This window comes from Lichtheimia ornata (assembly GCF_029851405.1).
Source record: "Lichtheimia ornata isolate CBS 291.66 chromosome Unknown scaffold00011, whole genome shotgun sequence".
In the NCBI taxonomy this organism is placed as follows: domain Eukaryota; kingdom Fungi; phylum Mucoromycota; class Mucoromycetes; order Mucorales; family Lichtheimiaceae; genus Lichtheimia; species Lichtheimia ornata.
The window spans coordinates 550,489-566,442 of NW_026695331.1; the positions used below are offsets into that span (position 1 = coordinate 550,489).

General features: G+C 43.5%; 1 protein-coding gene across 1 annotated transcript; it reads right to left on the reverse strand.

Moving 5' to 3' along the window:
• Positions 1 to 301: 301 nt before the first annotated feature.
• O0I10_003539 (uncharacterized protein) lies at positions 302 to 15,751 on the reverse strand (the record flags this gene model as incomplete). Its single annotated transcript, XM_058483609.1, has 55 exons — positions 302 to 522; positions 585 to 785; positions 849 to 953; positions 1,013 to 1,414; positions 1,466 to 1,613; positions 1,667 to 1,783; positions 1,842 to 2,179; positions 2,238 to 2,391; positions 2,453 to 2,923; positions 2,981 to 3,067; positions 3,128 to 3,376; positions 3,438 to 3,695; positions 3,756 to 3,959; positions 4,020 to 4,168; positions 4,234 to 4,411; positions 4,468 to 4,593; positions 4,649 to 4,743; positions 4,797 to 4,952; positions 5,010 to 5,244; positions 5,308 to 5,447; positions 5,510 to 5,712; positions 5,778 to 5,871; positions 5,931 to 6,229; positions 6,285 to 6,484; positions 6,544 to 6,676; positions 6,738 to 7,069; positions 7,128 to 7,340; positions 7,402 to 7,530; positions 7,588 to 7,826; positions 7,889 to 8,049; positions 8,116 to 8,237; positions 8,298 to 8,322; positions 8,377 to 8,696; positions 8,751 to 8,903; positions 9,038 to 9,218; positions 9,274 to 9,477; positions 9,535 to 9,611; positions 9,671 to 9,902; positions 9,963 to 9,994; positions 10,047 to 10,205; positions 10,278 to 10,597; positions 10,655 to 11,326; positions 11,384 to 11,611; positions 11,672 to 12,322; positions 12,378 to 13,035; positions 13,093 to 13,709; positions 13,772 to 14,028; positions 14,084 to 14,268; positions 14,329 to 14,385; positions 14,457 to 14,614; positions 14,673 to 14,759; positions 14,814 to 15,073; positions 15,132 to 15,268; positions 15,334 to 15,509; positions 15,589 to 15,751. The coding sequence occupies 55 exons, from the start codon at positions 15,749 to 15,751 to the stop codon at positions 302 to 304; spliced, it is 12,168 nt and encodes a 4,055-aa protein (XP_058345808.1).
• Between the last annotated feature and the right edge of the window lie 203 nt (positions 15,752 to 15,954).

Sequence of the window (15,954 nt, forward strand, 5' to 3'; positions counted from 1 at the left end):
AAGAACAAGTAGTGATATAAAGAGCGAGCCCAAAGTCATGCGGCACATGTCATAGGAGCGGAATTGTTGCGCGCGGTGTGTCAGCCTGCATCTTGCTGTGGTGGCCTACATTCCTTTATCGTATCCATGCAACCTTGGCAACACTATCGATACGCCTCTTCATAGCTTATTATTTTCCCTTTTCCTTGTTGTTAATGTCCTCCACACTTCTCATATCCACTCACTCAACATGCTACCATACACACACTCCTGCTGCTATTAATCATCAACAATAAAGGATACAATAATGCAATCTTTAATTTTAGCAAAACGGCATCCATCCTACCCACGTTCTACCAAGAATTGCTGGATCCGTAGCGATATCTACTAAGCATCGAACTTGGTCCCTAATCGATGGGCATTCCTGGTCAATGGTTGCACGATAATTGTAATCCGGGTCGCCAAGGGCAAGTGCCGCAAACTTCTCTCCCAATTTCTCCTTCTCTACCCTCTTGTTACGTCTGATGCTCGCTGCCATGGTGTCTAAATAATAAATCATGATGTTGTCAGTCAATGAGGACTATTATGCGGACGCTTTTACTTACACCCGGGATTTTCAAGATTAAGTTTTTTGCGTGCAGCGTCAAGCTTTTGTTGAGGGAACCACTCAATTTGATCACTGATACTGGTTGTCTCTGATGATGAGGGTTCACCGCTAGCAGCACCACCACCCGTACTTGTATTGGATCTGGTAGCTTGAGCTGACTTGGTTGCTGTGGCGGTTGATGATGATCGATTTGTGGATCCTATCAAGTACAAAGTGTGAGACATTTCCTCCTTGTGTCGGCCCTGTATATACATTAACTTACGTTGCGTTGTCATTTCGATGATCGCCTGCTTCCTCCAATCCAGCAAAGGCTCCTTAATAAAGACATCCATGACATTGAGCAATGTATCACGATTTTGATGCAAACCTAAAGTTATCATTAAATCAGCATGTCTTTCAACTCCTCAAACGATCACCTTGACTTACTTTGTAACACATGTGTCATGACCAACTCGAGTGCTCCCAATCCCAATGGCTCCAATGTGCCGGTCAAACACTTTGTTAAGCGGAATGGCATCATTTCTGGCACAGGAAGTAATTCAGTGGCCGAGCCAAATGCGTGTCCAAAATCAATCGAAATCATCTGTCCAGACTTTTTATCGACCAAAAAGTTTTCCATGTGTCGATCACCAATGCCGAGAATGTATCCAGATATGCTGATGGCAGCCAAGCTGTTGATAAAGCCTTTTCGGATGAGTAGAAATGCTTCAGGGGATGATGCCATTTGGAGCAAGTATTGACGCAACGTGCTGCTATCCATGCCACGCATGGCGTCCTCAAATCGGTTTACAATGTCCTTGCGAGGTGTTTTGATGGACGTGACGTATTCTATAGTCGACGATGAGGACAATGGATAAAAGCGGGATGTAATTTACTTACGTCGTACATCGCGTTCGTAATATCTCCTGTAATTATTGTATGCTGCCTTGATCTGTTCTCCATACACGCCTTGTGACACACATTCTTTTAGGGGGATGGTGTCATTGACCCACTCAATCATGCCGACGCTTGTAGTCATAGGTACAACCTTGCCAACAAAATGTGAGGATCAACTCGCTTTAAATCCAAATGTCAACTTACATTGTACGTTCTGATCGAGACTCCATGTTTTGCACAGTAAGGGTCTTTGGCAAGAATCTCATTCATAACTCCAAATAGCTGCTGAATACGTTGATCCAAACGCAAATCCTCTCCTTCCTATACAGAACATCAACGTATTAGATCATCAAATCACATAACGCAATATGCTACTTACCTTGACCAAGAAATTGTGTGGCCGCTCATCGCTTCCGTTCATGGTTAGCCGCTTGGGTCTTCTCAATGAACTTTGTGGCAAAAGACGTTCGTCAAAGCTGATGATTTTTGCATGGGCTGCAGGATCTGGTCTGGATTTTCCTGAATACTGGCCTGGGATTTCCAGCTGCTCGTCAAAGTTTGAACCATGAAACTTAGCTAGCCATGGAGAATGGGCTTTAAGAGACTTGATAGTCCGTGGTGTCTTGTTCCTGTCTCGCTGAAGCACCTTCTCGAAAGCTCCCCTGAACTTTTGGAAATCTGCCTTCTTCAACTTTTCCAATTTGGATCCATTTTCACCTAGTAGCGTATTATTCATTAGCCACGCGTACGGTAACCAACATGTATGATAACTTACCAAATGTATCAGTGAACAAGCTTCCATGACTAGTAGCAAAAGCCTTTGGGATCTCTCCAATTTCGGGGTTGCCCCTATCCAGCACGAGGTCATATAGTTCACGATAAGCTTCCTTGACTGCATCAATGGAAATGCTGGGATCGTTAAAGTAACCCTACACAAAACAGTACGTTGAATATGTATCGCTTCATGAAAGCATATACATGTATACTTACGCTCACAATATCCACAAAGTCTTTGGCGATCGTCATAGGGTTACCAAGTCTTCGCAATTCAAAGTTGAGCTTTTCCATCAAAGGTGAACGGATAGCAGCTGCCAACTTGTCGATTTCTTGTCGATTCTCCTTTGGCAATTGATCACCCATACTTGAATAATGCTCATTGCTGATCGTAAATGGATAGTAGAGGGCATTCGGATATGCACGGGCAAGCTTGTGCAACGCAGGGAAGATGTTGAGAGCGATTGGTCTGTCGAGAATAGCCACCATTTGAGGAATCCAACGAATGTACATCCACACTTGTTCAAATGCTTCGGCCCTTTCCTTGAAAACACTCCCGACTTCTGGATATCGTTCGATCAATTCAAGCATACGTGGGAACCGCTCAATGGCTTGATGATTGCCAGCTTCCATGGATGAAAAATAACCCTGAATCACGATGCGAGTGTATTCAATAGGGACATTGACCTAAATAAAAAATAAGTCTCACATATACAAATGTATACAGCAATCCGCTTTGCTTACCTGGGTATCCGTATAGACATCATTTGCACGCATAACATTGTCACAGTATTCGGCAAACTTCCAACTGCATTTGGCTTGCATCAGTGGCTATTGATGGGGGGAAAGTGTAAGTAAAACGTGCATTATCTTGTCATACCTCCCACTTACATCTTCAGCATCAACGGAAGAACCACATGCATCTCTAATGTACGCGTATCCATTGTGGCCCAGATAATTTGCCATCGTTGTTGCATCCTTGAAATTGCGAGACTCATGAAGCTTTTTGAAAGCAGAGTTGGATAAGATGGTCTTGAACGCATTTGGATCTTGTTGGATTGTGAGGCGAGCCAAGTCGAAGACATGAGCAGCTGCAAACTGGTATTCATAATAGAGGTCTTCTGATGGTTGCAATTCATGCTATGTGGAAATCGGATTAGATACGTGCGCCTATTCTCAAATACGATGTATATAAACATACCTCATCCTTGATGATATTGGCAACCATTCTTGCTAGCATGTGAGCCTTTTTGCGGCCATCCACCATAAACTCTTGAAGCGTGATTTCATTCTGCAATCCGACAAGTCCGCGTTCTCGACCACTAATCCCAAGATCATCCAAGCGACCAAGGTGGCTCATTGCTACGGAGGCATTGCCCTGTGTTCTTGCTGCTGCCATCATAGTGAGTATAGATTGCTTGCGGCAATCAAATAGCTTAGGACCCATCACATCAACTATCTACATACGCTGTCAGTATACAACACCACGACTATACCCCGCATAAAAGTATTCCATTACCTGTCGATCTTCGCAAAGTCTTTCAAGTTCTTCGACCATGACATTCCTCGAGTCAATGACATCATCCCACGCATCCATGGCATCCAATTGAGCATTCGGATATCGCACCAATAGTGATTGTAGGTACTTTGTCATCTTTGATGGATCGCCTGTGGAACGTTGAAAATCAGACATGACATCCAAAAAGCCTTCCATTTCAGTGGCCTAAAAACAATCCAAATGAGTCATCACAGCTATACAATGAATCCTTACAAACACACATACCCTTTCCAAATTAATGAGTTGGGCCATACGACTGCCATGAGCAAGTGGATGCAACGTGGTCCATGTAGAAAGGAAGGCGTCATATGCATTGCGCACATAGTATCCCGCACGATCAAACTCCTTTTCGACAATGGCATTGATTGATACCTCTATGTGAATGCATAACATTATAACATCAGTGTGTGTTTATGCGATGAGGTTTTTGATGTCTTACCGCATGCGAAATTTCGAAGTAGGTAATCTTGCCGATCAGGGATTGTCATGGCAGATGCAAGAAATTGATACACCGGATTTGGATTGTCATCGGTCCATTCGATAAGATTGTTGTGCTCATCATTCCAGCCATCTCGCAATTTGGTAAAGCTTCGCAAAAAGTACTCCATATAGTCATCCTAAAAGTTTGTCGCATAAGCATTCTCCATCACACACTCTGTTCTTCTCGTATTACCTTGTCAACGAGATCCCAGATCAACTCATAACCTCCGCCTATGTTCGGTTTTATGGCCTCCGCAATGTCTTGCCACTGTAGCAATTGTTCAAAGCATTTCATGCGTTCGTGTACCCATAAAAATGACTAACCAGGATATGAGCGATTACATTCGTGTAATGCACAATCGCCATACGCTTACCTCTTCTGGATTTCCTTCACTGTACTTGTCATGTGACTCCGCAAAAAGATTACATGCTTCCACAAAACGTCCACTAATCTCGGCGTCGATAGCATCTATCATGGAAGATTGTGAGTCGCATGTAGGTCCCTTCATGTCCCTTGCTTACCTTTTGGAAGTTGTTGTGTTGCAACGTAGCTTTGGTATAAATGCTGGAAGATTTCAGGCTCGTCAATCGATCGATAAAGCAACGCGAGATTGATCCAATGCTTTTTGCCGACATCAAGCTTCTCCTGTGATTTGGATGTACGCTTCTTTTTGGTATCTATGATCCTATATCAGATAACATTGATCTCCACCAAATTACCACAAAGAGGCTTACCTTGTCTTGGGGCGATACCAAGAATTCCTTGCTTTTCCAAAAGAGCAATACCGATATGCTGATTGTAGCTCTTTTCACATATGCTGTTGATAAGGGTACTCTCCAATTGATTGTCGTCCAAGTCGTAACAAATGCGTAAAAAGGAGCCAATAGCTGGTGGAAAACTGTCGATGCTCTGGAAAAGATTCTTGCGAACAAGCTCAAGCACATGCTCACGATACTTCTTCTCCTCGTTCTACAAATATCAACGTATGTGAGTGAGCATGCATTTGTCCATAACATCAAAGTAAGCACGTACCGGAGCCGATGGTTCTTGTTCGGTGATTGCCACCACTAAATCTGAAAATAGAAGACGTGCTGTTTCATTGTCGTTGCAACCAAGCGTTTGAAGAGGAACGATCAAATCCTTGTACTTGATTTGGACATCAGGTAATTCACCTATGATTTGCATATAGGATATCAGAGCTCATGATCCCCTTTGTTCCTTTCAATATACCTACCAACTCGATAGCTCCGTAATAGATGCACCCGTTTTTCCTCAGCTTGTCGTCTTTGTTTTTCCTCCCGGATTCGCGTACGCGCATCTTTGTCATGCATTGAACGGAAATGCTTGTTCGTCTCATCCTTGCTTTGCTTGACCATACGCATGTGAAGGCTCTTGTAAGGGTCATTTCCTTTAACCATGCTTCCTTGTGATGCCGAACTATAAGAATACAGTGTTATATATTCATATCCATTAAAGCGTGGGATCATCATTGATATACTCACGATTGAGACATTTGGGTGCCAAAAGTTGATTGTGTTGCCGAAGGACCTGATGTGCGTGGTGGAGGGGGTGCATAGGATGAAGCAAGCGTATTGCCTGTCAAAGAAATTGTGAGATCATGGCAATCCCAAATAGTAGTATCCATGTCAACTGACCTGTCACACTTTGAGTTAAGCTGAATTCAAATTGGGTTTGCGTAGCACGGATAAGGCCTTCTTGATCGGTAGCACGTGGTCGTGGAGGTCGCACTTCTTGTGACAACACAAACATGGGCGTCATTGAAGCATTATAATGCCACGAAGTGTCGATTTGCTGATCTTCATCATCAAAATGAGCTTCGGGAAGAGGTGCGTCGAATAAAGGTTTGTCGAAATCTTGTGCCTCCTTTGTGCCTTCGAGCAGCAAATGGATTGAATAGAGAATATAGACATCCTCCACCTCCGGAGCATACATGCTTTGATAATAACCCAAATTAGTCATCTGCGAACGATGCATTTCAATAAACTTACCTTAATACCGCCTTCAATCGATCATATACATTGTCATTCAGGTCGAAGATCTTCCTTAAATAGGCCGCCAAGCCCTCTCTAATAGCCTCGCTTTGATCTGTCAATCCACGCAGCAAGCACGCCTTGATACTTGATCTCAGAGGTGTCGGAGTATCCATGAGATTGTCATTGACCGTTTGCAGGAATGTGTAATACATGGACTAAAGGGATAACTCACATATGAGGATTCCAATCATACGTAAACTGTAGTCATACTTACTCGGCATTCTCCATTGGCGTGCTTCTCAAAGACATTTGTCAATGTTGGTAAAATTGATTCGACTTGTTCTGGGCTCAAAGTGGGTGCGATCTTGATCAATATACCAAGGAGAATAGATTGTGCTTGATCATTGCTACAAAATGGATATCAGCTTATGCCTTCACATACAAACGCAAAATCCTCATTTCACATACGCGTGTTTCAGCATCTTGAGTAAAGCCTTGTTTTTCATGAGATCAACGAATGGTTCCTCCACCTTATCGATTGCAAATCCAATGACTTGAAGTGCCATCACCTGGGCATTGCCATAGACGTGCGGTAACAAACGAAGGACCTTGTTCATGTATTGCTCGGTAATATCACGACAATGGATCTGGATACGCGTAAGACAAGCTAAGAAACGTGCGTCGTCGCCTCCCTGACCGACTTGGGGATCCAATGATGTCAACTTTGATTTCAACAGCTTCTCGAGATAATCAGTCGGCTGCCCTTTCTTCCTTTTCAATTCAATGGACCATGCAAACACCTTTATGATGAATGAGTTACTAACCCGCTCAATACCCTGTGCCATTTGTAGCATTTACCTCAGCTGCATCGCCAACAACGTCACGATACTTGTGATGGAAATTGATTGCAAGTTTGTTGTAGAATGCTTCTTCGGTCAATCCTCGAAGGTTCGCCTCTGGGCCATCATAGTAAAGTTCACAATCATGTGCAAGAAACATGCCTCCAAATTGTAAGCCGGCAAGATTTTCTCTCGACTTTTGGTTCCTTGTCGCTAAGTCAAGAATGATATCCTAACAGCAGCAGGATTATTAATAACAAAGAAAGCGAGCCCAACGAAGGTTATTAGCTTACCGTTGGAACAATAACAAGTTTGCCCCACAAGTCAAATAGCTTCTTGACCAAATACACTCGAAACTTGATAACACGCAGCTCCTGCACCCCACTGTTCTCCTTGATGAGGGTGTTCTTGATCAAATAATGCTACTCATTTCATTAATACTCTATAACACATGCGTGCGCTATATGATTGTGCCTTACCACAAAGTCTGAAATCAATAAACGATCGTCATAGTCATCCTTAAAGGTAACTTGCTCTCCCCAAACAATCACCAAAACCACTAGATCTTGCACAAGGTAGTTGATGGGTGCACCAAATGTGTTGCCTTTCAAAGCTAGCTTCATGATAGGTCGAATCCAGTAAGCGGCATAAGGTGCAAACGCATACTTGCAGTTGCAGATCAAGCGGGCAATGTACACTTGCACATTCAAAGGTGTATCTATATATATAACCAGTAAGCGATCCATTACACGTACAAGAGCATCACATTCAAATCCTTACCCGCTGCGTTGAAAACTTTTGATAGAGCTGTCATCCATTCTGGCATGCCGGATGTATACATCTCGGGTTTGGCAATGACGTTATGCAAGCGCTTGATGATTGTGACCATGGTTTCCATGCATGGGTTCTTGTTGATCTCATCCAATTCATATTCATCTTCGCTGTAGGACACGTGGTCAACTTATTGAATCCTCATAAACAAGCCCTCCCCCAAAATGACAACTTACGGTGTGGCGTCTTCATCCATTTGAACTTCCTCTTGCACTTCAGAATCAATCTCCATAGGATCGTCCGGTAGAGATTCGGTTTCCTTGCCAGGAATTTGCTGCCCAGTGGCTTCCAGGACCATCTATATTGAAAAAGTAAGTAACAAGGCACAAGTTTCACCCATTCTCAATAGCATCCTTACCTGAGAGAATGATGGTTCGGCGAGACTAAGGATAGTAATCAGCATCTTGTTCCCCTTTTTCAATGGAGACGCATCTTACCTGCTTTTACTCAGCTGCATGGACTTCATGTATTGATCATTTGTCATGTTGCTTGCAGACGCACGGAAGCCGGACCTGGCACGAAAATCTTCAATGTTTTTCTTGGACATCCTTTCTGTAAACTGATCCTTGAGGTCGAGCTTCCCATCGACATCCACAATATTCTGCCATAGAGGTTGCTGCTTGGGATCAGCAAAAAGGGCCTTTGCAAAGATCTTTGGCTTTGACTGGGTGCGATCAATGGCTTTGGCGATAGCATTGTACGCCGCTTGCTGATATCGTCGACGCGATTCCAAGACCACTGGTGTTTCACGAGGATCCTGTCACAATGCTAATAAGCTACCGGTTCAACTCTTGTATATCCACAATTATACCTTGGGTGTCTTTGAGCGGATGTAATCATTGAGAAGGTCGTTTGTCAACTTTGTGCCATTCGCTGAAGGACCATCTTTCTCGTAATGCATTGCAAGTTCACTTGTAGTGCCATGGATTTGCTGACCATAATCTGCTCGAGAATAAAGGGTGTGCTATAATTCGTTAAGGATGATCATTTGCATTGATACCATTCCCATCCCATCCCATCCCATCCCATCCCACTATTGCATCAGAAAAAGGATATCCCCATCAAACGAAAGCCGCAATATCTTTCATCCAGGTCAACGCAAATCTCCTTGTCAGTGCCACGTCGTAGCTCCTCTTGATTCAGAATGCCCATAATGTCGGAAACATGACGCTTGTAAAAGGAAAACATGTAATCTTGAGGCACCTTTTGCAATAAGGATATCAACAATTCCACCGCATTACGTCGCCATAACATGTCAAGCTCGCGATCCATAAAGTAGCTACATTAATCCAATATTAATCAACCTGCAATGACATAGATGATGTAGAGCTTACCCAAAGCAGCGCTCCGTAACAGTCTCGAAGCGGATTCGGCCGAGATTTTTTGCAAAGTTGGAAATAGCCTCCTTGATGGCTTTCGCATGCACATGATCCTCTTCTTGAATAAAGATTGGCAAAAGCGTCTCAAAGATGATCTCGGAATAGACTTCGTTCATCAATGCCAATAGCTTGTCCAGTGCAGTGATATAAGTATTGTACCTACAAAATAAACATCAGCAATCATTACACGATAAAGTAAGGTATTAATTCTCTTACATTTCGGAACTTGGATCCAAATCCTTTGATGAAGGTGGGAATTGACGATTCACCGTCTCCTTCAATGCTTGCTTGATCTAAAATGACACGTGATTAGAATTGGCTACAACGACAAGTATATGAAAAGACGACTCACCTGTTCAAGATAATCGCTTTCGATACAAATGTATGCAGGTAACAGATCGAACGCTTCCATCTTGATAGCCAACGGCACATCGTTTCTGAGAAATGTAAGCAGCCCTTGGCAAAAGACAGAGAATACGGGCTCCTTCTTGTTTCTTGATAAAAGACCAACGTCGGCTCCTAGGATGGACTTGAACAGTGCAATCAAATCGGGGAGATTCACTAGATCCTTCCATTCATCCAACCTATTTACAAGGCCTTGTTAGTCCTCAAATGCAACATCCCCTATCATGGAGTATACTTACAGCTTTTGAAGGATTCCAGGCTCGCGTACAAGCTACCAAGCCCCAAGTAAGTACTAAGTCTCATTCCCATTATGATCAGCTTACCTCATTCATGAATGCAACAACCTCTTTTCGCCGTGTTTTCTGATTTCTTTGTAAATGTTTGGCCAAGCCGAGCATCGTGGTGTGGATGAAGCTGTCCGAAATGTTGTCAATCATTAAGGGAGCAAATATCTTGAAATCGATAGCAAAGCAATCGTTCATCTATAGCACCATCACATGTCAATAAACCATTCCATTCTCGTAATGATCACCCATCCCATCCAAATCTCTTACATAGGGGCCAAACTTTTGATACACTGCAAGACGTTCGGTATCGTTTTCGCCAATGTCGAAGAGAAGCTCTTTTGCATGTTGTGATGCCACCGTTTCCTCATGGAATGCGATCTTGAGCATGTTCCCAAGTAGTTGAATTGAAGCAGGATCCTCAGTCCAATGAAGTTGTCGGAACTTGCCAAAGAGATCAGTGCAAAAGCCGATGGCTGTAGGGTGATTTCCAGATGATCTTGGTGCTACATTGCACACGTTTTCAAGCAAGTTTAGCTCTTGGAGGATCTTGACACCTTCTACGATTTGCATCATGTCGCTCATATTACCTATCCATACGAGATTAATGGGTCATTCTATGCACCATCCATCATCATCACACTTACATTGATCCAATTGCAAGGCGGCTAAATTGGTACGATGCGAGTATTGAATGGAAGCACATGCCTTGGCAATACGTGGTAGAAATTCAGAGGGGCTGATTGTTGCCATGATTTGAATGTTCTCCTTAGCAGCACGGCGCACCTTTTCGGTCGAAATCAACGTGGATATGGTGCTCTTTTCAGCTTGCGCGGCTTGGACATATTGTTCAGGAAGCATCAGCATCTGTGCAATGGCCTCGATAAGCTCGGGGTGTAATAAAAGGCCGGAATTATCCAAGATGGGTCCACTCTTTTTTGATCTTGCCGCCAAAGTGAGCATGCGTACAATCTGGTATGATCCATAAGCGTAAAGTGATTGAGCACGTGTCCGTTCAATGGCGCTATCACTGCCTTGAATCTTGAGCAAATCAGACGGCTTGTGCTCCAAAAAGTAAACACATTTTTCCAAGAGAACCGAGTCTTGTTGCTCAAAGATAATGTTGGCATCCATCATGTCGTTTTCAATGATCCAAATGTAACCGTCAAGCGAACAAGTAACCTGTCGCAGCCATAATAGGGTTGAACCAGCCTTTGTAAATTCGGATTGTCGAAGACGTTGCGGCTCGAAAATACGGATCACGAGATCATTATCCTTGCTCAATGCCTTTTCCAACCATTGACGTCCATCTTTGATATCTATTGATTGATGGTAAGTTATCATCATTTTTCATTTAGACGAACCTTGGAACTTACTTGGCAGCTTTTTCACAAACTCGGTAAAGAAATGCATGCATTCTCTTGCGTATTCACGTTGCAGCTCGCCACTTTGTCCAAATGCCCATGCGACCATTGATTGCAAATCAGCTTGTTTAATACCAGGCACCCTTCTTCGCGTCTCATCCTGCTCAAGGAATACTGTGGCCTTTCGTTCCAAGATACGGTGAATATGGCGAATGCCTTGTTTGGCTTGTTCTCGAGTACCTATAGTCATCATCCAATCATTACTACATGTCCATGTAGATCCCTCATACGACTACTTACCAATATACGGAAGATCATCTTCAGCCAACTTGAGACAAAAGAACAAGTGGTATAATAGCTCCAGAGTATACTCGCTGACAAGCTGAGGCTCCTCACGGAAGATGCGATAGATTTTGTTGAACACCATACATGCTCCAAGACGTTGCATGGCACTTGGATGAGATGTCATGTTGTATAATCGCTTGAGAAGGGATCGGATGTTCAAAGGACTTTCTTGTCGCACACTTTGCTGCTTTATGGTCCACTTTACGAATTCATTCACGCATTCAGCTCCATACGATCGTAAACCAGAATCTTCAGAGCAAGCTGCATCAAGACATGCGGATAAGAGTGTCACCGTTTCCTGATTTTCATATTGGGTATTGTTGGTGAACCAATGGATCACTTGGGCGTTGAGATCGCTAAACATCTTGCGTGGGACCAAGTCGATATCCACAGCAAGCCGTAACAAGATGGGAAAGATGCGTCGATACAATCGAATATAAGGTGCTTCAGGTTCTTCATCCTTGTTCCTGGTAATTCTTGGAGGTCGAAAAGCTGTGTCACCAATCATGAAAATGACGAGTGCATGTAATAGCTCGCATGCTGCCACCTTGACTTGTCGATCCGGCGACAATTCAGCAAGTTCACAGATGCGCGGGAGGAGGTTGTCTATTATAACATGTTAGTTATCCCATCTTCATACCTATCCCAAGATATGCTTTACCGAATGAGAGGGAGATTTTGGCTTTGGGGAAAGGTACACCAATATGAAGTCTTCTTTTAGGATCCCATGCAACCAGTTGTTGTCCCACACTTCCAGCCGTTGCTCCACTTGCTGCATCCATTTGTGCCTTTATCATAAGCTTGTTGATTCCTCCAATCTTGCCAAGGAACCGCATCACACGAAGTTGGATATCTCCCAAGCTGACATCCTCTATCGTCGTCGCACCAAGAATTTCAGAGGTTGCTCGGAAATGGATCTCATGTCGTTTACGCTCCGCAGTAGTCAAAACTCTTGCCTTTTTCTTAGGTTCCTTGTATGTGTTGGCCTTGACGCGCAAATCCATCAGCAGGTATTCATTCAAGAGTGGCAGGACGTCGACGAGAAATGATAAGTCTTGGGTGGTTGATGTCTCTCCAGGAGGATCCACAATTTTATCCAGGGCATCCAAAGCAATTGTGGCCATGGGATAAAAGGTAACACCCATCTTCAATGCTGATTGAATAAGTGTCACCAGCTCACGTACATCGAAAAAGGCAAGAGGGTATGAAAGCATGAGTTGCAAACATGCCGCCAATAGCTCGTCTTTGAATAATTGTTGCCGTTGCCATACTTCTTTCAAGAAATCCCGAATAATGAGAAATGCAGAATAAAGATCCGTCTATGATTCTCAATTAATGGAGTGGCCTTGAAACATGCATTATCTATACATACGTACCTTCGTCTTTGGAAGAAGTTTGAATATATCATCGGGGTGGTCACCTTGCTGCTGCTGCTCTTTGGTATAAAGCTCCTTGTATCCCTGAAAGAATCCATGCTGATCTGCGACCGACAACATGGTTGCCAACATTTTGTAGAATCCACTCACGAGTTGTCGTTTGATGCTGTGTGAAATGATGGCGCTAGCTGATATATGGAACCAATCTTTCAAACGCTGACTTGGTAAACGGGGTAAAAGAATGCACCAAAACTGGACCATGTTGTGGAAGAGCATGAAATCCTTGGTGTTGGTTGCTTTTAAATCTCCAAAGCTAGTTGCAATGTATGTCTCACGCTGGTCGGCGGACTCTCCACCACGCTGTTCCTTGTCCGTGACATCTTTGTATTCCAAGTCAAATGCATCGATGATCTTGAGGAAGGATGATAGGAACTCATCAAAGTATATCCTTTGTCGTTGCTTTTGAATCTCTGCTGCTTGGTCATCATCCTTCTTCTTCATGTTCTTGTCGTATTTGTCGCAAAGTACTGATTCCCAAAAGTAGATGAAATCCATGTACACTGGTGCACTTTGATCATTGGTGACGTCGCTGCATGTATAAGTCAGGGCTTTGTAAACTACTCGATGATGAATTAGAACATGAATGTCGCTTGTTGTTGTTGTCCCTTTATACACTTACAGAAATCTGATAAAAATCCTCGTAATGTTCCTTCGCCCTTGTCATAAAGTACTCGTAATAAACGTTGTATGGCATAAATGCCGGATGGACGTGTGATGCTGCTCAATCGTGCATAGTTGTACATGAAAGACTCAACCATCTTTACGATTGTGGACATGAGAGAGGCTGAAAGTGTCTCGATATTGCTGGCAAAGGAAGTATACGCCTGAATAAATGCTGGTATTTGTCCTTGGAAATTCTCCCTGTTGGCATTGTAGCTATATACACAGTGAGCTTACATCCACATGGTTGGTTTAAATAATAAAAGCTTACTCTGAATAGAACCACGAGCTCATGCTGACTAGACGATCTTTGAGAATTTCCACTTCGTCTACGCTCAAGTGCTTTGAGAATGCAGTTGACAGGTAGCCAATGCCACGGATAGCGATTGATAGATCTCGAAGAGATAATTGACTAGGATCGGTGCGAGTAGTCTCATCAAATTGCCCAAGAAGATACTATGAATAACACCTTGTCAATGACTCGTTCGATAAGCCTTTGATTCCTATTCATTTTACCTGAAATGCAGCTCGTTCACTAGGTCCTTCCGCTTGCTTTGCCAACGCATAAGAAACCTATCATTATCATCACCATCCTTGATTAATTAGGCTGTCCATGATTTCTTCTCCTGCTCTCACACATATACCTGTCGCATGAATTCATTGATGGCACTGTAACCAGCCTTTGATATGTCCCGATTTTGATGTTCAATGAACACTCTCAAGTGTTCGTACAACCACTTGCAATCATCCACAAGCCATTGTCCAAATAAAGATGCGTGTTTCTCGAGGAAGAGTAAGGCAGCTTTGAAAGTCCAATGTCAGCCATCAATCCATATCCATTAACCAATCCACACACATACCAATGGGTGCATCATAGCGTGATAAGTGTTCTGGTACGTCAAACAAGCGGCGTATGCATTTATACAACTGCTGTGCGTCTTCGGATCCTATGTATGGGGCCATGAGCTATACTATCCACCATTGATGGCATGCCAGCTTACCCCTTTCGATTGTGTTGTGTGATGATTCAACCATTTTGCTCAAGCCACGAAGAGCGCCTGTGACAAGGTTGTTTTCAGCTTCCTTGCTGGTGAATAGCTGATGTTGCAATGTTCCAAGACACCACCGAAATGTCTGTGCTACTTGGGGTTCTGAGACCTTGGTAGGATGATGCAACATGATGGTGCCCAAGAGATCAAGAATGGAAGCCTTGGTAGAATTGGATGTCTTTGTCACATTGAGAGTATATGCATGCGAGAACCTAAGGAAGGTATGACAAAGTGTGAGATACGTTATCATGCAAAGGACGATATACATACTTTGCAAAAAACTCTGACACATTCAGATCACCCACATCAAGCTGGCTCTTGCTTTGATCCATCAACACAATTAAAGTCTCGATAGCCGCAGACTTGACACGACCCGAACCATGGTATCCAAGTGCGAAGCAGCATTGCTAGCAGTAGTAGAAGCTATGTCAATGCATCATACATCCATCACTTTATGTTGACTTTAACTTACCCCAATCGTGTAGCAATACGGCTGTAAAACCTTCTGCTGCTTTGAGATGAAATCGGCAAGGAACCGGAGGGCCTCTGTCTGCGCAGACTGAATGCTTGCTTCCTTGGTGTTGAGGTTGTGTCGTAAAAAGATAATAAGCGAGCATTCAGATTTGAACAAGAGGCTGGCAGCGTATTCTACGCATATCTCCTTGTGTTAATGACTCCAATGACAGATTCTAAACCACCATTCACGCATTGAATATAAAGACTTTACCGAGATCGGTTTGTTCCAGCGATGTGCATACGCCAGCGATATCGGTGACGAGCGGCTTTGCGTCCATGGCGACTGGAATGGCGCCGCTGTCATCCATTCTCAGGCTCCTCGGTACATGCGTAGCCAATTCGCGTAGGAGTGACTCTAATGAGGATAGCGACATTGGTGGTGGATGTGAGGGTGGAGGAGGAGTGGAGAGTCAAGAAGAATGAAAACACGCGCGCCCGTGAATGTCAATTTGATTGATTGACACGATCATTCTAAACTGCGCCTTGCTGCTGCATGAATGAAAAATCATTCACTCACAATGAACTTTATATTCAACGTGATCCATAATGATGAAGGTGCCCTACACTTTCCTTTATT